The sequence below is a fragment of the Rattus rattus genome, chromosome 7 (assembly GCF_011064425.1).
Source record: "Rattus rattus isolate New Zealand chromosome 7, Rrattus_CSIRO_v1, whole genome shotgun sequence".
Lineage (NCBI taxonomy): Eukaryota > Metazoa > Chordata > Mammalia > Rodentia > Muridae > Rattus > Rattus rattus.
Window position 1 is genome coordinate 113529411 of NC_046160.1, and position 24329 is coordinate 113553739.

The following is a 24329-nucleotide window of genomic DNA, read 5'->3' on the forward strand; positions in this document are numbered from 1 at the left end:
GCATCCCTGACCCTGACACTGACCCTGACCCTGCAAATAGATCAGCCCTAGACAAGCCTTCTCCCACTCCACATTGTACCTTCCAGGATGGGGCCTTCCTGTCCCACCATCACGTCAGCCAACATTTTCTGGGAAACATGCCATGTGCCACATGAAACAAAGCTCCTCTAATGTTCTGTATGGTAACCAGATAGCCTAAGACTGGGCCCTGTAAGCAATAGGAATCTCTTCTCCCACAGTTCTAGAGGCCTGAAGTCTGCCATCAGAATGGTAGAACGCTGGGCTCTGCTGAGGGATGTCCTCCTGGCTACTCACGGCATGCTCAGCTGCCTCTATTCAGGGTGTGAGCCTGGAAAGAGAAAACATTCAGAATCTCTCTTCCAACACTGTGTGTGTGTGTGTGTGTGTGTGTGTGTGTGTGTGTGTGTGTGTGTGTGTGTTTCTGATCTAGGGCTTGTTAGCTGGGCTGGCTTGCCCATAAGCCCTAGGATTCTATGTCTTTAGTACTACAATTAAAAACAGCACCTCATTCATTCATTCATTCATTCATTCATTCATTTTAACGTGGAATCTGGGGATTGAACTCAAGCCCTCATACTTACAAGGCAAGTACTTTACCAATTAGATCAGGCTCCTGTCCCTGCGCTCTTATGAGATCATGGAACCTGAATGGCCTCCTGATGCTGTCTGCAAATGCAGTCACTTGGGGTCAGGGCCTCAGCTCTCAACTGCAGAAGCAAAGGATGCATTGACAGGATCTCTCGGGGCTTTCTACCCTTAAACCTCATCTCCTCGGTTCAGTGGGGCTTCTGAGAGTGTGCTGGTTGGAAGGAGAGAGACCTTGGGTCCGTCTGTCCCCCCTGGTACAGGTGAAATCGCCTCTGCAGATCTCCTGGGACAGCCTCCTCTTGGGTGGGATAGCTCACCTGCAGTTCCTGTTATGGTGCTCACAGCTCCCGCCATTTGCTCGCTCTGCCCCAACCCCAGAGACTCACAGAACTTCCTGTTACAAATGACCTTGCTCTTGCCTTGGTCACGGGAGCCTCCAGAGACACCTCACACTCAGTGTGCAGCCTGAGGTCAGGGTTAGTGCAGCAGTTGGGGGTCAGGGTTCCAAAGACTCATCCCTGACTGTCACTCCCCTGTCAATCACTCTGTACACTACATTTCTCCATTAGTCACTTGTGAGGCTCAGCTCACAGACCAACTAGCCCCACAGTCATTTTAGTAGTTGTCATTCCCCCAAAGAAACTGTATAAGTAGCCATCCCTCCCCACTCCCTCCCAACAGTTAACCTGCCTTGGCTATAAGTAGTTGTAATATAATTTATCAGCTTCTTATTATTACTAGTTTGCAGTGCCGGGGATCAAACTCAGACCCTTACTGATGCTAGACGAGTGCTCTACCACTGAGCCACATCCCTCCTGTAAGTGGTTGCTCAAAGAACTAGTAGCGTCTCATGCTCTATCAGAGGAGGCTCAGCAGTTTTCCCTCGTTGAAAGCAGTAGTTTTCTGGTTCTACATAATGAGCCGCAACTGGGAAGTTTTAGACTAGATCCCTCATATCCCAAGTGGGAAACTGAGGCTTACTCAAGGGGAGATCTGCACCAGGCCCACCCAGACACCATGTTGGATTTCTAGGAAATCCCAAGATCCATCCCAACTGCCAAATCAGAGTAACACTGGCTGGGATGCTCTGGACTTGACCCAAGACAATGTGTCCCAGAGCCCCGGCCTTTTCCCTGATGCCTGGGGCTGGCAACAGAAGCCACCCTTTGCCCAATTTGTGTTGTTCAAAACAGGCTTGCCAGGCTGTGCTCACTGCTGCAGCAAAATCAGCATCCCCTGCAGCCTACTCCATGCTCACAAACCCAAAGCCAGAGAAAGGGAGCGTCTGCCTCTTCTCACTTCTGCTTTTCAGATTGAGGAACCTGCTGGGAAGCCAGACCAAGGGTGGTGGTGATGATGGTGGTGATGATGGTGATGATGATGATGGTGATGATGATATGATGATGCCTTTTGCTTTCTTTGTAGCCTCTGCAGACATGGGATGGGGGAGGGGAGGGGGAGTGAGGAGGTTGCCGTGGGAGATGCTAAGGGCCACTTCAGTACCCCAGTATCTGAAGGTTCTGTCACATTGAAGTTGGAGAGGCAATGAAATACCTTCGCTCTTAACCTAGGCCTGAGGCAGGAGGAGCCTAGGTAGCCCACAGAGCCTAGTGAGGTGGGGGAGGGGTGCTGTGCTCTAGGTGCACAGCAGGGGTTTTCCTCGGGCCTCAGTGGTCTCTAGAATCCACTAAGCATTGCGGGTTTGTGCTTGGACTCTGTGGTGGCCCTGCTGGGAGGACTGGTGATTCCTGTTTCCCCAGTGAGGGGTCTGAGACTGGGAAAGCCCCACATAGGTGAAGAGGAGCCACAGTTGGGACTGGCACCCAGGTCTGACTGACTATCGGTAGGTAGGTAAGCGTTTGCTTCTGGCTGAGCTCCTCAGCAATGGAAAGAGAGAACAGTTGCTAGATCCGTGGCTGGTCAGCTCCAGGCTCTCTGCTGAAGGGGCATCCATCACTTAACCCACCCTGGGTCCTCAAGGGCAGGGCCTGCATTTGAATGGCCAGCTCTCCTTAGTCAACTAGGGAATCCTTGAGGGGGTGGGTGGAGTGTGGGCAGGACTGTCCCACCTGTGAGGCTGAGGCTCACTCAGAGAGTCTAGCCCAGGGGTCTCTGAGACCAACCCCAAGTAAGGAGACCTGGGCCTCTCCCTTGACAGGGAGGTGCAGGGCAGGGCTGACCTTTCACAGAAGGACACTGGTTTCTGAGAGGCAGCACAACTGGGCTCTCAAGAAAGCTGATCCTTGCTCATCCGCACAAGAGGAACATCAGGCCTCCAGGGCCTGCTGCCACAGAGCCAGTCCTCCTGGGTCCTTGGTGTCCCTGTCCACGACCCTGCCAGTCTGCCTGTGTGTCGACCCTGAGCAGGGCCTGCCCCTGGCCTTACCTGTGCTTAAAGTTTCCCCGCACACCATCTCCCCCATCCTCCCCCAACGCCTGCAAACCTCAGCCACAGATCTCTACCTGCTGGGCTCCTCTTTGACTCTCTAGAGCCCTGAGGATCAAAACCCATCAGTTTATAACCCCAAGCAGTGCTTGAAAGGGAGGCCTTGGAGTGAGTGACAGCTCAAATCAGTGCTTGCTCTGTGCCAGGCCTGTTCAGTGCATCCATATGCATCATGGGGAAATCTTATTGCTCTCCCAATTTTCAGCTAAAAATAAAAAAAAAAAAAGAAAGAAAGAAAGAAACCAAGATGAAGAGAGAGTGACTACGCTTCCAAGGTCACATAGCTGTGCGAACATCAGAGCTGTGACTCACACCTCCACTACGTTGATCACAAAGCTATAATGCTGTCAGAAAACAATTCACTGAGAAGTCTAAATTCATCCTTGTCATAAGATGTCATAAAAATAAGAAAAAAGAATTATTGATTGTCAAGTCTATCCCTAGGATTAAGGGGGCTTCTTAAACTTTTTAAAGATTATCTATTGTTTTTAATTATAGGTGTGTGCGCGCGCATACAAGTACAGGTCAGACCCTCTGGAGCTGGAGTTACTCCCAGTGTGAGCCACCTGATGTGGGTGCTGGGAACTGAATGTGGGTCCTTGGAAGAGCAGCACATACTCTTAGCTGCTGAGCCATCTCTCCAGCTCAAAGCTCAGATTTCCCCAAAGCTATGAGATAAACTGCTGGTGTGCTGATCATGACCGCTGGTACCTGCCAGCCAGTGGGTACCAGAAGAACTCCCATAGGCTCCAGGATCGTGAAACTCAGGGATAAGGAAGCAAATAGAACCGGGGAGCAGGGTGGAGATCTGAAGAGCTGGTACCGTCTCCTGCTGTCTAAGGGGCGTAAATAGACCTTTGAATTTCACCAAACCTCAGTTTGCTGACCTGTGAAATAGGGAGATTAGCCATCTCCAAACAGGGATGTGGAAAGCAGGGTATTGGCAAACACTGCCTATAAAATGTGGGACACAACATAAATGTTGGACAATGACAAGACGGCATCTATTAATCTCTCCTGGACAGCACGACCTCCTCCACTGCATCTCCTGCCCTCCCCAGAGCTCAGACCACCAATCAGAGGAGGCTCTGTTTGTGACTTCACTGTTTCATTAGCCATTCATGAGCCTCTGTGAGGAATGACTTAACTTTATAAAATAGAATTTACTAGTATTTATCTCAGAGATTCCAGTTTGGATCAATACATGCGAATGACACAGGTCTATAATCCCAACTAGCTGGAAGGCTGAGGCAGGAAGATCTCAAGTTCAAGATCTGCCTGGGCATAGTGAGAGTTCAAGACCAGCCTGGGCAACTCAGGGAACTCTATCTCAAAATAAAAAGCAAAACTAGATATAATATAGTATAGTGGTAGAGTGTTTGCCTGGTGTGCATGAGGCCTTAGGTCTCATCCCCACTACACACATGCACGCGCACACACACACACACACACACACACACACCACAGACACACCACACACCACACACATACACACACTACAACATGCACAACACATGCAGACATAGCACATAGATATACACACCGATACACACATCACAACACATATCACACACATGTACACACAGATACTGCATACATACATACACACACACACCATAACACACAACACACACATATGGGGCAGGGCAATATTAGACAATGTAATATAATCAAAGGTCAATGTCCTTTCTTAATTTTTTTTAGCAAAACTTCTTCAAGCTTATAAGCAGCCATGAGAACCTACCACTGGCATTGCATGTGAGTGAAAGACTAAAAAACCACAAAGCGCTTGGATAGACGTCTCTCCTACGATGTACAAATGACCAATCAGCCTTAAAAGATGCCCAGCATCTTAGTCGCTAGGAAAATGCTAATTCAAAGTGCAGTGAGGCCGGATGTGGTGGCTCATGCACTCGGGAAACTGAGAGAGGAGGGTTGGAAGTTCAAAGCCAGCCTGGACTACATGGCATGACCATGCGTTAAAAACAAAAACAGTGACGTGCCACTTTACACCCTTAAAGTTACTGAAGTGAAAGAAGAAATATGATAATATGATATCCAAGAGGTGGAGGGAAAGTGCTTTGCACACTGCAGGAAGTTATCACTGCTTTAGACAGCATGCCGGCAGTTTCTCCAAGAGTTAAATAGGGTTACTGTGGACCCTGCAATTGTGTGTGTGTGTGTGTGTGTGTGTGTGTGTGTGTGTGTGTCTGTGTGTGTGTGTGTGTGTCTGTGTGTGTGTCTGTGTCTGTGTGTGTGTCTGTGTGTGTGTCTGTGTGTGTGTGTGTCTGTGTCTGTGTGTGTGTCTGTGTCTGTGTGTGTGTGTCTGTGTGTGTCTGTGTCTGTGTGTGTGTCTGTGTGTGTGTCTGTGTCTGTGTGTGTGTCTGTGTCTGTGTCTGTGTGTGTCTGTGTGTGTGTGTGTGTGTCTGTGTGTGTGTGTGTGTGTGTGTGTGTGTGTGTGTGTGTGTGATGGAAACACCTTGAATTCAAGCCACACTATTCACAGTAGCCCTGAAATGCCCTGAATGCCCGTTAAGTGAGGGATGGATGTGCATAGTAGGGTCTATACAGGAGGGGCTCGCAGGATGGGGGATGCAGCTCCCAGAGTGTAGAGGAGGCAGGGAAAACTACTAATAGATATGGGTTTCTCTTGGGGACGGTGACCGTCATCGAGAATGTTATTGTACTGAAGATGAGGATATATAAGGACTAAAACCCACTTAACCACGTCCTTTCGGTGGGTGACTTTTTTTTAAAAAGATTTATTTATTTTATGTATATAAGTACACTGTTGCTGTCTTCAGACACACCAGATGAGGGATCCCATTACAGATGGTTGTGAGCCACCGTGTGGTTGCTGGAATTGAACTCAGGATCTCTGGAAGAGCAGACAGTGCTCTTAACCATTGAGCCACCTCTCCAGCCCCCCAGTGGGTGACTTTTTGATGTGCTAATTGTATCTTCAAGTGTTTGTAAATAGAGTTAACCTGCAGTATAGTTCTCAAACTATGATTCAGCCTAAGCAACCACCAGGAACTTACATCGTCTTCTTTCTCCTTCCCCTCCTCCCCTCCCCCCCCTCTTCCTCCCCTTCTTCCCCTCAGCTTCCTCCCCTCCTCCTCTCTCCTTCCCCTCCTCCTCCCCCTTCTGCTTCCTCCCTCACCCCCCTCTTTTCTTCTTCCTTCCTCCCCTCCTCCTTTTCCTCCTTCCCTTCCTCCTCCCTCCTCCCTCTCTCCTTCCCCCTCCTCCTCCTCTTTCTCTTCCTTCTCTCCCTCCTCCCCTCCTCCCTCCTCCTCTCCTTCTCCTCCCTTCTCCTGTATGAATGTTTTGCCTGCATGTATGTCTGTACCACTTGCATGCCTAGTGCATAGAAAGGCCAAAAGATGGTGTCAGATCCTCTGGAACTGAAGTTACAGGCAGTTGTGAGCCACCATGAAGGTGCTGAGAGACAAGCCTGGGTCCCCTAGAAGAGCAGCCAGTGCTCTTAACCACTGAGCCATCTCTCCAACTGTCTGTGGCTCCAACTCCTGCAGGCTGAGGTGGGAGGAGGCAGGAGTTGGAGGCCAGTCCAGACAACTTAGTGGAGACGTAAGTTTTGTTTTAATGCAAGTTCTCATTCAGCCCCTTACACCCTTACACCTTAGACCCTTCATCCAGACCTTCCAAAGCTTCAGTCCTGTAGGGTGCCCAGATCCTTTCAAGGGGTTCTGAGTTTGAGAAATAGTGACACTGTGTCAGCCATGGGGACACTTAGCTCCCAGGCCCAAGAAATTCTCTTCGCCAGCAAGGGGTGCAGTCCACCCCCAGGACCACCAGTTAGCCCCTCCCTTAATTGAAGTGTCTAATTAGTTAACCATCCAAATTAGTATGCGGTTTTCATCAACTACTACATCTGTTCTTTTCCCTCCGGCACGACGGGCCATCTGTTCTGTTACAGTTCATTTTAAATACTTTTTTTTTATCACATAATTAAATCGTAATGTTCCACTTTAAGAGAGAAATCAGAAACTTAGGGAAAGAAATAATATCAGGCCCCATGTTCTTCTCTTTGGAGTTGATGTACCCATCAGTCTGTGATGGTGTTTTGCCATGATGATGCATGGGAAGGGAAGGGCTGGGCACCAGGAGAGGCCTCCAGGAGAATGGAGGTAGCTATCACTTGGGAGGCAAGAATTCTACCACTGAACCATCGGTATTGGATGTTCCTTGGGATGGCCTCAACGCCTTTTAAACTTAATTCTTGGCCCTGTGTGTCTATGGTCCTCACTGAGGTGCTGGTGGAGGTCAGCACCAAGGCTAACCAATCCAGAGGAAATGGCACCCAGTTTCCAGTGAGAAACCCTGTCAGAAATAAGCCAGGTAGGTAAATCCTGAGGAATGACCCCTGGCCTCCACACACATATGCATGTACACACACACACACACACAGAGTTTTTGTGAAATAACATTTAGCTTTCACTGTGTATCACCCACTAGTTTCATTTCTTTTAAAGAAAATAATAGTTCCCATCCACCAAAGTGATTGTCTGATGCACCAGTATATGACACCCAACTGTCAAAAAACCACAGCAGTAGAGACAGGGTCCACTAGAGGACTGTTTCCTAGGAAACCAGTGGTGGGTGGTGATGCTAACTGCCTGGGTGGGACCAAGAAGAAGACAGATGTCAAAACAATCTGCAAAGCCCATATCAGCAAAAGGACAAACGCCTGGTACAATCTCGTATCTGTGAGACAAAAAAATGTGCCCTTCTGCAGTTAGTGTCTGACTACAGAGAAGCTCCTGGGTATTTAGGGAGCCAGGGTCACAATTCCCCAAAGTGAATTCTTCTGTGCATGGGGTTGTAGAGCGCCTCAGCCTTCCTCAGCAGTCGGGATGGTAGTGATGTAGTTGGCAAGAGGGGAGGCCTAGAATTCGGGACAAACCATGGGACGAAGCCATTCTGCTGTCTATGCTGGGTGTTCACAGTATGGAGAGGTGTCTTTAGAAAGAGGCGGCAGATGTTTTTCCAACAGCAGCATCTGGAAGGGATAACCAACTGACTTGCTGGTCTCTAGCTAACCACATTCTCTTTGCCCCTGGTAAGCAGCTTGGGTTGGTTTGGTGGTGTGTTTTGTTTTGTTTTGTAAGTAAACACACTTCGATTATAATTACTTAGGAAATAAATAACCACAGACTCCAGTCTGCTCTGCAATTTAGAAAAAACCGAGGTGTAACCCATATGTCATAAAATGGACCCTTTGTGATACATTTTCCTTCTCTATTCACAGAACAGTGTGGCCGTCATCGACATATAATTCCAAAATATTCTTATTATAAAAAGAAATCACCAAAAATACTCACTAGTAAAGACTCTGGTCCCATGTCCTCCCCTCCTGGTAACCGCTGGTCTCCTTTCCGTATTTGAACCGTCCCGTGCCAGATGTTTCCTCTGGATGGAGCCTAACACCACGTGGCTTTTGTGTCCGGCTTTCCTCTTTGAAAGAACCTTCCCAGTGCACCTCTCTGCTGAGGCGTGCCTCAGTGTCTCAGTCCTTCTCCTGGACTTGCATTCCACATCGGCTTATGAGTTCCTTCCTGGAGTTTGAGTTGAGTTGTCTCCATGTGGGGCAACGGTGTGATCATTTGGGTCTTTGTGACAACATGTATCTGCATCTCTCTTGGGTGCATGTGGAGGAGGCCAATCCCGAGTCACCAGGCATCTCTGCCAAGCTCTTTGTCGGACCTGCTGGGCTGCCTTCTAGGGAGTCTAAACATCTTGCATCCCCACAACCAGTGTGTGAGGGTTTGCATTATTTTGCATTATCTTTACCTATTTTGTCTTTTTGCTGTAGTCACAGTTCTAAGTGTGAAATAATTCTTAATTGTATTTTCTTAATGACTAAAAACTATTAATTGTGTGTGTGTCTGTGTGTGTCTGTGTGTCTGTGTGTGTCTGTGTGTCTGTGTGTGTCTGTGTGTGTGTCTGTCTGTGTTATTCTGTGTGTCTGTGTGTGTGTGTCTGTGTGTGTGTGTCTGTCTGTGTTATTCTGTATGTGTGTCTGTGTTATTCTGTGTGTGTGTCTGTGTGTGTCTCTGTGTGTGTCTATCTGTGTTATTCTGTGTCTGTGTGTGCGTGTGCATGTGTGTGTGTTTTATTTTGTGCATTGGGCATTTTAAAATGGGCTTTATGGATGCTTATATGTGCCTTTGGAGAATGATCTATTCAAAACCCTTTTCTCCTGTGTGTGTGTGTGAAGGCCAGAGATTGATTGGGGGATCATTTCTCAGGGGCTGTATAGCTTGTTCTTGAGACAGGATGTCTAGTTCTGCTAGTCTGTGTAGCTCGTGCTCCAGGAATCCTCCACAGCCCACTTCATCCTTCTGCATTCTTGAATTTAATCTTCACTTCTTTTTTTTCCTGTCTTGGGAGGAGCATGAGGTCCTGGGTTTTAAGTGGTTCCCACTGCTGGGCATTTACAGTGAGGAATTTTCTTCAGAGCCGGTCTGCACCATGAGCTTTCACCGTTTATGTTTTGTTTTCTGTTTCCTCCGGTACTCCCTAATTTCCCTTGTGATGTCTTCTCTGACCTGTCAGTTACTTAGGACTATGCTGTGTGACGTCTGCATATTTGCAAACCTTCCAGCATCCTTCCTAATACTGAGTTCTAATTCCATTCCTGAGGTTGGCAAGCACACTCTGACTGATGTCGTCCTTCATCAGTCTTGTTTTACAGCCTCACGCTCAGGCTGCTCTGGAGAGCCGTCTGTGCGTTCCTCAGGGGAACGTGTGTACTTCATTTCTGAAATATTTAAGGGCCAAAGGGATGGCTCAATGACAGTGGCTCTTGCTGTCAAACCTGACAACCTGAGTTCAATCACCCAGACCCATGTTGTAAAAGGAGAGAACCAACTCCCACAGGCTTTCCTCTGACCTACACAGACCAGCATCATGATACACACCCCATCCATCCACCCACACAAAATAAATACACACAGAAGTGTGTGTGTGTGTGTGTGTGTGTGTGTGTGTAATAAAATATTTTATTTTGATGTCTGTGGGTGTGTATGTGAGAGCAGGTGTGCATGTGTTATATGGAGGTTAGAGAACAATTTTTAAATGATTTACTTTTATTTTATGTACATTAGTGTTGTGCCTGCGTGTCTGTCTGTATGAGGGTGTTGGATCCACTGGGGCAGGAAGGTGTTACAGACAGTTGTGAGCTGCCAGGTGGTGCTGGAAACGCAGCCAGTGCTCCTGACTGCTGAGCTATCTCTCCAGCCCCTAGCAGACGGTTCTTGGGAGTCAGTTATACAGTGAAGCACTAGGGCTCTTACCCACAGAACCATCATCTTCCTGCCTCAGCACTTGTCCTTATATGCACACGCTGACGCGCCCCATCAGCTTTGGGGTCCAGAACGTTGAGTTCTTGGTGTGTCTTCCAGCTTCTGCTCCCTCCTCCTTTGTGCTGGGCCACACACCCGGTGCTTCCCACCCTCTACCTCACACCATTCCTGCAACAACCAAGACGACGAGAACGACGTTCTTATGAACAGATAAAGGCAGCAAGGTGCAAAGTGCACCATGCCTGCCGCTCTCCCTGGGTCATTATAGCGTTGCCATTGTCCCAGTGTGACCTTTAACCTTACAGGAACAAGTAGACACGATGGAGTTGATCCAGGCTGCCTGATTCCAGAGCTGATATCCCCCTCCCCCTCCCGGTTCCCCTGGACCAGCGCCATCCCTTCCTTATCTGGTCGTTTTAAGGATTACAATGGGCTAAGTTAGCCGGCCAACAAGGATTGAGTCCTTCTGCTCCTCCCAAGTGACTTCATGAGGACCACACTGTGGCCTTAGCTGCTTGGAGCCACATCAAGGTTAACCTGAAACAGTAGAGCAGGGTGAACTAGCAGCCATGTAACCCGATGTCTTTATTTCTCCCCCACACCCCTGTGCAGAGGCAAAAGGCGACAAGGCTAAGTGGGTGTTCACTTGGCCCCTCATCTTCCTCTTGTGCATCACCATCCCCAACTGCAGCAAACCCCGCTGGGAGAAGTTCTTCATGGTCACCTTCATCACGGCCACTCTGTGGATCGCAGTGTTCTCCTACCTCATGGTGTGGCTGGTGAGTGGCAGCCCCTGCCCAGTGTCTTCCGAGCAAGTCACTGACCTTGCTGACCTCAGCCTCTCTCCCAGTACAGAGTAATATTAATGGTGCTAACAGTCCTTGCTGTGTGCCCCAGTAGACCCCATGCTTTGTTCCCTCTGAGGTGGGGACAGGCTCTGGGAGGGGAGACCTGCAAGAGACTGCTCTAGGTGGGGGGAGATGGACAAACAATTGGTCCTCTCATTTCTAGGGTCCCCGGAAGAATGTAAAAGAAGGAAATGATCAGTGAGGGGTAGCCAGAACTCTCCGTGAAAAAGCTGCCCCTTTCTGTGTGCCAAGCACACAGAACAGTTTTATAGAAGGCCAATAACAGACCCATGGAATAAATACTTTTAGCGCCCCCATTTTACTGATAGAGAAACTGAGGTGTGATGGTTGTGTGAATAGCTGGGGAGAGTTGAAAACTAGTGCAGGTTTCTAGCAGGGGGCCTAGAAGCAACAAGGCAGGATGTGGCTGGATTTCCATTCATTGGGAAGGTCATCTGTCAGATGCTTGCACTTCATTAAGTCATTTCCTTTTCCTCCTAACAGAGGCCAGCAGGAAGGAAGGTGAGCAGGGCTTGGCTGGTGAGGCAGTGGGGCCAGGAGAACTTTTCTTTGGACACAAGGGCCCCTTACTCTTCACCCTAGAACAGCAACAGCAGTTCTCAACTTCCTAATGCTGCTCAGTCTTCCTGATGCTACAACCCTTTAATACAGTTCCTCATGTTGTGGTGACCCCAACCATAACATTATTTTCACTGCTACTCCATAACTGTAATTCTGCTATTGTTGTGAATAGCGATGTAACTATCTGATATGCAACCCCTGGGAATGGGTCATTTGACCCCACCCCCCAAAGGGTTGCAACACCCAGGTTGGGAACCACTGTAGAGGAAGGATGCAGGTTAGCAGGAAGGATGGGCTACGGGGAGTCACACAGGGCCTTGAGTATTCTAGACAAGTGCTCAATCACTGAGTCACATACCCTGCCCAAGAGAATAGATTTGAAGCCTAGCCCTACTTTTTAAGACCATTAAAACTGAGCAGGTGACTCACTGACCCAACTCTTGGAGCCAAGGTGAGCCCCTCTGTGAAGTTGGGGTGACCACCACTGCCTCTCAAGGCTGTTGACCCGATGTTAGGCACCCTGATCCCTGTGTGGTCACCACCTCATTCCCCTTCTCCCCAACCATGTGTGTTGAGAGCATAGCTGTTAGGATCCTGAATAGCACTAGGAATGCTTTTGTAGGGTTTGGGGTGGGGGCTTGTTTTTCTGTGTTGGTGTGGGGAAAGAGCCTGAAATAGTTTCTACATCCCTAGAAAAAGGCACCTCTCAAAGACACTAACAGCTGTGCCTTGAAAGACTTGAATCTCATATCTCATTTCCCTGAGTAGAATGGGGAGCTGTCATCTCTATGTCTTAAAGGGACCTGTGATGTTTCCTACTAAACCATGCTCCCCAAACATGACAAGTTAAAAAAATAATAAAGTACATTGCGACATTTGAGTAGGGATGGGGATTAAAGAATGTGTGAGATTCTTCTCTCATTACGGAAAAATGGAGTCAGTGCTGTTCAATGAGCTCTAGGTGGCAATGAGATGGGACACTCCCACCTCCAGGATCTTCATTTACAAATCCCGACTTTGTTTAAAAGACCAGAGTCCTAGCCAGGTTAGACTGGGGGAGTGAGAGGTACCCTGCTAGGCCAGTCTGATGGCTTCGAATGTTGATGACTTTGGCTTAGGGAAATAGAACTATCCTGAGGGTAGGAGTGGGTAAAGAAGAGAGTGCCTCTGAGCTCACCTTGATCTCTAACGTGTGCCTGCTCTGGTGGTCCATGCCTATATCCATATGTCCTAATAAGACTCCAGGGAGAAGTGGAGCCCATCCCAACCCATCACCTTTAAGACTGTGTTTACCTACAAGGCATTAGGAAGAACCACTTGTAGACGTCAGTGTCATCAGAGGAACCTTGAAATGGACTTCCAACAGCGCAATTAGGGATACTGGAGAGCAAAGAGAAACCCAGAACATGGCTCTGCTTCCTGTTCAGAGTCTGTGCATCTGGAGGCTTGGAGCACAGGGTTGGAGTCCAGGGTAGAAAAAGGACCATGTGATATCCCTGACCCCTGACCCATGACCCTTGACCCTAGAGCATGTGAGCATACCCACAAATTGTGCAGATTATCTGTTCCTCCACCCCGATACTTCTTATCCATCTGATTCGGTGGCTTTAAAAGGAGAGACAGTTCTAGGAACTCCATGGCAGCTCAGTTACTGCTCTTAAGATGTCTAGCATCACCTAGATTCATCAAAATTCATGGTCACAGCTCTGTGACGCTGATTGACACTGAGGTCTACAAGTGGTTCTTCCTAACGTCTTGTGGGTAAACACAGCCTTAAAGGTGATGGGTTGGGATGGGCTTCACTTCTCCCTGGAGCCTCACTAGGACATATAGATATGTCCTAATTGGCTTGTGTGGACTTGGTGATGATGAATCAGTTGTTCCCGTCCCTGTGTCCCTCTCCTTCCAAGGCCAGGGCATGTTAGCAGTGTGTATTGTCTGATAAAATGAGGTGTTTTCATCCCCACTCAAGAGCAGGAATATTGTGTCAGACTCACCCTGGGCACTAAGTTCAAACTCATCTGAAGTTCTTCCCCAGGGCTCTTTCTGTGATGCACACATACCAGCTGAGCCTGGCACTAGGGAAGCACCTTCAGTCTTGAGCTCTCAGAACCCTGAGATCTGAGCGCTCTCGTTTTCTTGTCCCCATAGAATGCAAACAAATGATTGAAACAAGAGGAAACATTGCCTCATGAGCCTGTGGCACTGGCCAGGTACTCATATTACACTTCCTTGTTCCATCCTTGCTACTGAGCCCATGAGAGAGCCTAGCCTTAGAGAAGCAAGCCTGATTGTCCAGAGTCATACAGCATCGGCTGGGACTGGAACCATTAACTGGTCCTAGTTAAATTTCTGTTGCTGTGAAAAAAAATACACACACACACACACACACACACACACACACACACACACACACACACACCTGAACTAGAAAGCAACCTAAAGGAACTTAAGACTACATCACACCTACACTCAAAAATAGAGAGAGAAGTAAATACATAAATGCTTAGTTCTCAGCTCACTTTCTTTACTCTTCTATGGTTCAGGACCCAGACCTAGGGAATGGTGCTGCCCATAGTGGGCTGGGTCTTCCCTCCACATTTAACATAGTTAAGCAATCCCCTATAGACATGCCCAAAGCCAACCTCATCTAGACAATCCCTCATTGATGCTATCTTTCTGGGCGATTATAATGTTGCCTTAGGTTTTTTACTTTCTTTTTTGCTATAATGAAAAACTATGACTAAAGGAACTTGGGAAGGAAAGAGTTTAGCCCAGGCTTACACTTGCACATCACTGTTCATCACTGAAGGAAGTCAGGACAGAAACTCAAACTGGGCAGGATCCTGGAGGCAAGAACTGATGCCAGAGGCAATGGAGGAGTGTTGCTTACTGGCCTGCTCCTTATAATCTTGCTCAGCCTGCTTTCTTCTAGAACCCAGGACCAGCAGCCGATGGATAGCACCACCCACAATGGACTAGGCCCTTCCCTATCAATCACTAATTAAGAAAATGCCCAATAGCTAGAGGCATTTTCTCAAGTGAGGTTTCTTCCTTTCTGATGACTCTAACGAGTCAAGCTTACAAAGCTAGCCATCACAGCTGAAGTATGGTCAGCCACCACTTTTGATGATCCCAAAAAAGAGGCAAGCTGCAGCCAAAGGATAAATCAGGGTGGTCCAAATGCCTCCAGGGCTTTCTATCTGTCTACCCAAATTCTGCAGCCAAGGGCTCCAGCCAGCTCTCAAGTGACCTCGTCTCAAATGGCGTTCACTGTCAACTGTGTGGCTGCATTCAGGATCTTGAGAAGCCCTTGATGCAGCAGATTTGGGTCTTGGAGTTTCTCCTACGGAAATAAGAAGACATCAGTTCAGAGACTGATACACAGACACATCAATGGAGAGGAGCATTTGGCTGGGGTCCAGTGCTGAGCAGCACTGCACTAACCTCTCTGGCTCTCATATGACATAATAATGCTGTCCTCCTCACCAGTGGGCAGTAAATAATAGAGTAGGTAAGGTTACGAGAGTAAGACCCCTTTGTAGAGTGCCTGGTACACATAAAGTCCTCGGTAGAGATCCAACAAGAAGCCATTGAAATATCTGTGAGTGGGGGATTAGGCAGAAGGCACAGGCAGTACAATGAAAAGCTAAGCATTCGTTTAAATGTGCTTAGAGGAGAGTTGTGAGCAGAGATTCATGCTATATTATTACATGAAACCAACAGTTACAAAATGGATAGTGATAATATGACCTGCCCCCCCATTTTTTTCCTAATACACACCATCAAAACAAGATGGAGATACACAGACATTTTCAAATGTGGTTCCCAGCTTCAGGGCACTAAACCCGAATGCAAGTTATCAGGCCTCACGTTGGGACTCTGGGGTAAGACTTGATGATGTGGTTCTAATTAGCCTTCCAAGGATCATCTGTGTTCTCAAGGTGGGGATCCACCTGCAGATGTAATGCGCGAATGGCAGTTGTGGATGGCTCTTAAAAAAAAAAAAACGGTAGTTAGCTGTTCTTTTAATTTTACTTTTTAAAAAAGTGTAATGTGGGACTGGAGAGAGATCTCAGTGGATAAGAACACTGGCGGTTCTTCCTGAGGACCCAGGTTCAATTCCCATCACCCACATGGCAGCTCACGAGAGCATCTGTAACTCCAGTTCTAGGGGATCTGATGCTTCTGGCCTCCCTGAATGTGGTTCACAGACAGACACACATGCAAAACTCTCATCCACATTAGATAGATAGATAGGTAGATAGATAGACAGACAGACAGACAGACAGACAGACAGACAGAATGAACAACCATTTTAAAGAGAGTGTTAAAACTATAAGCAGAAATTGTGATGGCAGAGCCAGGGACATACAAAAAAGATTTCTTTGCTGAGGGTGGTTGTACACACCTTTAATCCCAGCACGGGAGGAAAAGACAGGAGTGTCTCCATGACTTCGAGGCCAACCTGGTCTATAAAGCTCCAGGCTAGCCAAGACTACATAGTAAAACCCTGTCTCAAAAAAAAGATAGTTTTTCTAAGGGGTCTGAGGCAGTGGCTCACTGGTAGAGAGCTCAGCTGGCATCCCAAAGGCCTGGCTTCAGTCCCAGCACCACATAAACCAGGACTGGTGCTGCGAGTCTGTAATCCCATCATGTAGGTGGTGAGTGGAAGTAGGAAGACACAAGACTCTTCTCCTGCTACAAAGCCAAGTTCAAGGCCAGCCTGGGCTACATGGGACCCACCTCCAAAAAAAAAAAAAAATGTCTTCAGAAATAAACCATATTCCAGATTTTTCTCCTCAGTATAGCAATATTACATTTAATTTAAAAGCACATGTGGAAGGGAGCTTCCAGAGCTGTTACATTCTAAGTTGTCCCTGATCCTTGACTCTGGCCTCTTCTTCAGGTGACTATTATTGGATACACACTTGGGATCCCTGATGTCATCATGGGCATCACTTTCCTGGCGGCAGGCACAAGTGTCCCAGACTGCATGGCCAGCTTAATTGTGGCAAGACAAGGTATGGATCGAGCCGCGGCCCCCAGCACCTCCTGGCAAACCCCCTGTTTCTGCTGGCTGAGTTAATGGCTCTTAGGACTGACAGTTGTCAAGCCCTGCTCAGAAGGAGACCGAGGCATCCAGAATTTGTCGTTGTTAGATCCCTTGGGGAGAGACCACTCACTCTTGCGGTGTCACTGTTTCTGGAGAGACATAGACAGATATCCATCCACCCCATACAAGGCACATACAGACCAAAGAAATGATTCTATCCAAATCCAGCTTGGGGAACCAGAGAGTTCATTCATTGGCATTACTCACAGAGTGTGGGTGGGGGAGGGGCCACTTACAGGAACATGGGTGACCCCCAAACCTCTCTGCATCGCTATGAGTCCCACTCCACCATGGATGACGACCTCACGAAGGTTGCATCATGGAACCTACCCACCACTCCCTCCTGCATCCTGGCTGCACAGGCCCTGGCAGGGAGGGGGATGCTAGAGCCAATAGGCTTTGTGCAAGTGGGAGGCAGGAGGGAGTAGTGGGTAGACTCCCAGGTAAAGGTCTGATGATCCTCATCCCTCTCATGCTTGGGAAGTCAATGGTCCCATTCCCTTCACCACAGGCCCACCTGTCAATCAGCCTCATTTCGTTGTCATGACTACAGGGCCGGGGTTATCTCTGCTCCTGGACAGATACGGAATGGTCTTGGTACTCCCAGAAGAAAAAGCTGTTCTACAACAAATACTAAGAAGGACTCCCTTAGATCTTTCAAAGTGCTTTCCTATGTGGTTGTTTTAAAGGAGACATGTCCTGAGGTTACAGTATGGGATGGGACAGAGCCTCCACCTAAAAGTCATACGGCAAATGAACTGGTTGTACGCATTAGTTACTTTTGCGCTGCTGTGGCCAAATTACTCCACAATACCGAAGGGAAGAAGGCCTTATCTTTGCTCATGGTTTCCAGAAATCTCAGCCCATCCCAGCAGAAACTGCAGGGCACACAACGTGGTTCAGGGCATGGGTGGTAATGAGTGTCCACATGGAGGTGGATCGGGAACCAGAGGCTGGAAGTCAGGACCTACTTTCAAAACTTAGGTTCCACTTCCCAATGGCCCCATGATGTGTCTACATAGTGCCACCACCTGAGGAACAAATGTTCAGAGCATGGGTCTTTTGGAAACACTTGAGGGTCAAGCCATAACAAATGAGAACCTTTGTTATGCCATGTCTAACTTAGACATGCATCATGGGACTCCCAGACACTGGCTCTGTCTGTTCTCCTGAATTCTAGAAGATGGTGGGTTTTCTTTGGGGTTTATGAAGTGACCCAGGTGGACCAAGATGGAGGGTGACTCACAGTCCTTGATGGCAAACCAAAGACTTGTTAAACCTGGTCTTTCCTTCTCTACTTCTCTCTACCAAGGAGACAGCATCCCAGAGTGGCCTAGAGCAGGTTTTCCTGGGAGGCAAGAATTTGAAGTCCATGGGAGGGGAAGGTTGAAAAGCAAGACTAACCTCAGGAGACAAGAGGAGAAGGCAGTGCCAGGGAGAAGGGTTGGCTCTGCAAATAAAAGCACATTCCTCCGAGAGATTCAAAGGCTGAGGGGACATGAAGAGAAGGCAGTGTGAGAGCCTGTTGTGGGGCAGGTAGGCACATGCCTGACAGAGAGAATTAGAGGTCAGTGGAAGCAACAGCTGCGGAGAATGGAGTTTACTTGGGTGGCCTTTGACCTTTCTAGGGCAGCTCCCACAATTGAACTTACCGGAAGATTGAAACCAGGGCCTGGTGTCTGCGGGGCCTACTCACTCTTCACACTCCTGCTTGACTCCCTGTGTGAACAACAGCCCTCCGACTTGCTTAGCCTGTAGCTATGCTCCTCCAGGCTCTGTTTCTGCTGTTACAGGCTGTGTGTCCCTCTGTTTCTTCATCCACACTTCCTCCTTACCAGAACAGCTGGATTCGAGTCCCCTTACTTCAGTAAAACTTTATTTATTGGCATCTGTAAAAATTCTAAACTCAGTCACAGTCAGAGGCTCTGGGTGGACATGAATTGAAGGCAGGATGGGGACAGCTCCCTTCACAATACAGTAGCTGAGAAGAAAGCTGAGGTGCATGAAGGGTGTCTCCGACATTCAGTCACTTGAGCCTAGAGGAAGTCAGTCTTTTGTGGTCCACAGCACACAGGTAACAAAGTCACCCCTGGGTGGGGCTAAGGAAAGACGAGGCAAAAGGATGTTTGTCTTAGACTCAAGCAGGAAGTGATGCAGTTGTAGACACCTCTGGATATGGGTGGTCCCAGTGGGTTCCGTGCAAGGCCTGATTTAGGAACAGGGGCAAACAGGGTTCTATAGCAGGACACTATCTCACAGTAACTACAGTGGAAGAACTGTGTATGAGGCTGAGACTTGGGGTGCAAAGGGGTTGGAAGTTAATAGCGATGTGATGGACTGAACCCAGTCCACATGATCAGGGTAGAAGCTTCTCTATGACAGAAGGTTCAGAGCCCCATTCAGAATCAACTGTCTGAAGCAGGGGGTCACACAGGTGCTCTGACAGGAGCTTCTGCACCAGGCCTCCTTACCGGCTCCCTACAGGTAAAAGCATGGTCTGGCAAGTATTGACTGGGGCACTCACAACGATATATCCAGACCCTCAGAGCCTTCAGTCATGCTCAGTCAGGAACTGCTTGTTACAAAAGCCCCAGGTGACATGTGCACAGCTTAAGGTGTGACTCACACTTTCCAAAGGCTCCTCAAAGAGTTTCCTATCTTCCCAGCCAGTTACCCCGAGAAGCACTCAACCCCTCCTCTCCAAATTCCAACATCCTCATCAGGTACAAGTAGCTGGTCCCGAGCAATCACGGTACATTCCTTCATGGAGCTTGAGGCTGGGAGCCTGGTAGACCAGAGTCATGGAGATCCAGATCTCAGAGCCCTAAGCTGACAAGATTCTAAAGTTTTTCACACCGGGGAGGAAGAGGCATGCACTGGAGGGCCGTCAGAGAACAGTAATGAGAACACAGGAGGAGGAGTCTGGCTCACTGGAGGATAGTCAGGATGCAGGTCGGGATGCTGGCTGGGCCTCTGTCACAGCTCCCCAGTGATGTTATGTTTGTAGACACTCGTGTTTCAAGGTAGGCATTCTGCCCACGTTTGTGGGTGCCAGGTTACAATGTCAGAGCTCCGCCAACATGAGTCTAATTAAAAGTCGTTCTAAGTCTTCAAGAGACTAAGTGCCCGGCTGTGTGATCAACAAGATCTTGGACAGTGGGGCAAGAAGGGGAGTGAACCATAGCCTCTGACTGGAAAGAGAAAGGTCCTGTTTCTGAAACCACCAGAACGTAAGATTGGATGCTCTGTGAACCCAGATCAGGTCATGGATGCCACTGTCTAGGCACAAATATGCATCATGACTTGGTAGAAAGGATACAGGGCCAGCATCCTGAGGCTGAGCCTCTAACAAAGCATTAGCCTTGGTCACCTGCCACATGAGAGTGGTGGTCCCACCCAAACCCAGCAAAGCCAGGAGAACTTAATGAAGAGAGCCAGCGGTAGGCCCCAGAGAATGGCAGCTGTCGAATCTGACAGGAGAGTAACGAGGAGCTAAATTGGTTGCTAATGTTGGCAGGGGGACTTAAACAGTGTTTGCATTTCACATTCTGAAGGCTGGAAGAGGAAGGTCAAGGGGTAGGCAGGATTGGCACCTTCCGGCAGCTGTAAGGGAAGAATCCTTTTCCTCTCCCAACTCTACTTGGCCACCTTGGTGTGTGCATGGTTTCCTCCTTTTCCTAAGACTCTAGGACCAGAGCTCAACCTTCATCATAACCCATTACCTCTAAATGAGGCCACATCTGAAGTGCCGGTGTGGGGTCAGGACATTTACGTACAGATACCACCCACAAAAGGAACCTTTGGGTCTCATGAAAATATGGTATCTTAGACCACACAGAAATTTTACAAGAGTAGAACCCACGAAGGGCTCCCCTTCTCTTGAACAACCCTGACAGAGCAGTTCAGGGAGGAAACGAGGGTTCCCTGAGACCCACTCCTGATGGAAGGAATGTGTTGTTTACCCCCCAGGGCTTGGAGACATGGCAGTCTCTAACACCATCGGAAGCAACGTGTTTGACATCCTGGTGGGGCTTGGCATCCCATGGGGCCTGCAGACCATGGTTATTAATTATGGATCCACAGTAAGTCCTGCCACTTCCTGAAGAAGAGCATAAGTTTGTTTCAAAGGGCGGGACGGTGCTCTCTTAGTTCCAGCCTGGAGCACTGGGGAGATGTACTACCACTTCTCCTTTGCACCCACTTTCTTTAATGGCTTCTACAACAGCCTGGTCTGCAGGAGGAAACTCAAGCTAACTCTCTGCTCCTCGGTGTCCCTTCCTCTTGCATAAGCCAGCACTGTTCCCATCCTGGGCCACTTCCTGATGAACCAAGTGTAGACCCGCACCTGTGGCTCCCCACTTGTCATGAGGCTCTGACCATCCTGCATGCATCGGCAGGGGAGGCTCTGACCATCCTGCATGCATTGGCAGGGAAGGCTCTGACCATCCTGCATGCATTGGCAGGGGAGGCTCTGACCATCCTGCATGCATTGGCAGGGGAGGCTCTGACCATCCTGCATGCGTCGGCAGGGGCCCTGTGTTTCCCAAAGGGGAGAATGAAGACTCTGAAGGTGGGGCTTTTAGAATAGACTGGCCGACCAACTCAGAGATTTGTGGCCCCTGTGCTTCACTTTCCAGGTGAAGATCAACAGCCGGGGGCTGGTCTATTCCGTGGTGCTGCTGCTGGGCTCCGTGGCTCTCACTGTGAGTTTTACCATTTCCAATGGGAGCGCCGTGCACACTTCATGTCATCCAGCCTGGCTGGGCACATCTCCCTGTGACTTGCCCTCCAGGGTGAGGCAAGCCAAGGACATGTCTATACTTAAAGATAGCCCCAAACTTACATTATCATTATCATTATTATCATTATTATTATTATTATTATTATTATTATTATTATTATTATTATTATTATTATTTTGTCAAGAGCAACTGCAGTCACCATGGTACTTCATCCTGAGCAAATAAGATGTCACCAGAGGACCTAGGAAATGACCTTGATCAGTTAAGGCATGACCAAGGACCCATGTAATCAAAAGAAGGGGTCATAGTGGTGCCCACTTGTAATTTCATCTTAGGGAAAGCAGAGACAAGCAGGGCCTTAGGGAGTGGCCATCCAACCTAGCCAAACTGAAATGTTCCGGGTTCAGTGAGAGACTCTGTCTCAAAACAGAAGGTGAATAACATTTGAGGAATGACATCCATAATTGTCTTCTGACCTTTACACGCACCCACATACATGCACACATTCACACACACACACACACACACACACACACACACACACACACATGCAAAGATATCACTAGAGTTGTCATGTCCTACGATTACATTTCAATTCTTTCTGACTAGTCCAGGGAGAGAGAAGTTCTCCACACCCACTGACCTGACAATCGGGGACATGACAGTCCTCAGGACAACGTGTAATGACAATGACTTTCCTCCCTGCTCTCACGCACAGACCTGTGCTGTGCATTTTGTAACTATGGTATTTTATTTAATCCTCACCGCCCCTGATGAGGAAGGTACTTCTAGTCCCATTTTTCGGAGGAACTCAAGGCTCAGACGTTAAGCAGAGTTGGGGGTTTGAGGCCAGATTGTTCTCTTTACAGATCTCTTGGCTCTGTGGAGGCAGCTGTGGTCCAGCCCAGGGAAGCTTCGACTCAGGGATGAGAGCTAGGGCAGGGGTGGGTGGGCGAGCTTGTTCTCCCAACATGCGAAAAACAAAGTGGTGCCCCAAGCAGAAGTTTACCCAGAATGGCTCAGATGAGCCTGGGAAGTCTGCTGAAAAGATTATGACACCAAGTTCCGAGGCAAGGGGGAAGGCCTGGTTTCCTTAGAGAAGGGCCATAGTAAGAATGCGTTGCACCCTGAGAAAGTGACCTGTCTCCTAAGGGACAGCCAGTGCCTGAGAGTGGCTGCTGTGGGTTCAACCATGTCATGGGACAAGTCTCAACTGGACCAGAATCTCATCTACATTTTATAAAAAGGGCTCTAGAGTCCACACTGTTACTGTTTGGTAAAAGCCTCCTTTGGGTCTCTCGTCCCCACCAAGCCTAGCTCTCCCCCTATCTCCTACCAGGTCCTTGGCATCCACCTCAACAAATGGCGCCTGGACAGGAAGCTGGGCATCTACGTGCTGGTCCTCTATGCCGTCTTCCTGTGCTTCTCAATAATGATAGAGTTTAACGTCTTTACCTTCGTCAACTTGCCCATGTGCAGAGAAGACGACTAAAGCTGAGCTGTCACCCAGGAAAGTGCTGTGGCCACCACGGGGCTGGCGTCCTCTCTCTCTCTCTTTCTCCGCACAGGTCTCAACTGCCTTGGCAGCCACTGTCAATTCTTTCATGAGCTGGAAGGAAGGGCCACCATGGTCTTTGGTCATGGGCCAAGCTGCTGGGCATCTGTCCCTGCGTGACAGGGTCCAGTCATTATTTGAACAGCTCCACAGACTCTTGGCTACCAGCTGCGGGGATGCATCCTGTCTCTTCTCTCTTGCACACTTGAGTCAAAAGGACTTCTGTGTGCCATTTGTCTTTCTGTTACATGGGCAGCCTCAGAAATGAGTCAGCCAGTGAACACGAGGTGTCCTAGGTGAGTGCAAAGTAGGGCCAGAGGCAAGCGTCACCTCTGGGCCTGGAGAAAGCAAGCAATGTCACCATGACTCTGCTGGAAACACTGGAAACTTGGAAGAGACACGGCTTCAACCCGCAGGGGCTTTCGACCACTGCAGTTATAGGAAAAATAGGAAGAGTGGAAAAGTAATTTCCCAATAGAGGAGAGAAAAGCAAGCGAATACTGTTATCCTTTTTATTGACACATTCAGAAACTGAGCAATGAAATATTAAAAATAAAACGTCACATATAGATCACCATACTTGAAGACTATCATTCCACACAAAAGGATCATTAACAGGGAGCAAAAAGGTGACCCTCGGAGAAAAATTAGCCCTCTGTGTGTCATCCCATGCTGGCTCCGAGAGGATTTGGTTTGGAATATAGGAAAGGTGGAAGACCACCCAGAAACAGGTGCTAACTCAGAGACACAATGGGGAATGTAGTCACAGCTACACATTTCAGACCTTAGGAGGCCAGCCTTGTCCTGTTTGTAACTTCTCTGTTAATGATCTGCTACAGAACTACCTGGTCGGAAGACACAATGTTTATATTGTTCATATATACCCAAGCAATTGCAGAAGCGATGGCTAATGACAAGAAGAGAGCCTCAACAAATCGCTCTCTCTGGTTAACTGAATTGAAAAAAACGTACCTTAGAGTTGTTAGAACTAAGTCTTTTCAACTTCAGAGTTTGCTACAACAAGCAAGGCCAGGGATGGCAGATGGACCCAAACATAGGAAAACACGAAACAATGTTTGACTGCTTTGTAGCTCTGTGTAACAGAT

The 24329-nt window shown here is 48.4% G+C and overlaps 1 protein-coding gene across 1 annotated transcript in view; it reads left to right on the forward strand.

Moving 5' to 3' along the window:
* Positions 1-23802, forward strand: part of Slc24a4 (solute carrier family 24 member 4) — a 135456-nt gene extending 111654 nt beyond the window's left edge. The window contains exons 13-17 of the mRNA XM_032908269.1: positions 10993-11159; positions 16720-16834; positions 20896-21008; positions 21564-21629; positions 23008-23802. Of these exons, the coding sequence (XP_032764160.1) occupies positions 10993-11159; positions 16720-16834; positions 20896-21008; positions 21564-21629; positions 23008-23160 (614 nt within the window). The 3' untranslated portion in view covers positions 23161-23802. The remainder of the gene's footprint in view (positions 1-10992; positions 11160-16719; positions 16835-20895; positions 21009-21563; positions 21630-23007) is intronic.
* Positions 23803-24329: the final 527 nt, after the last annotated feature.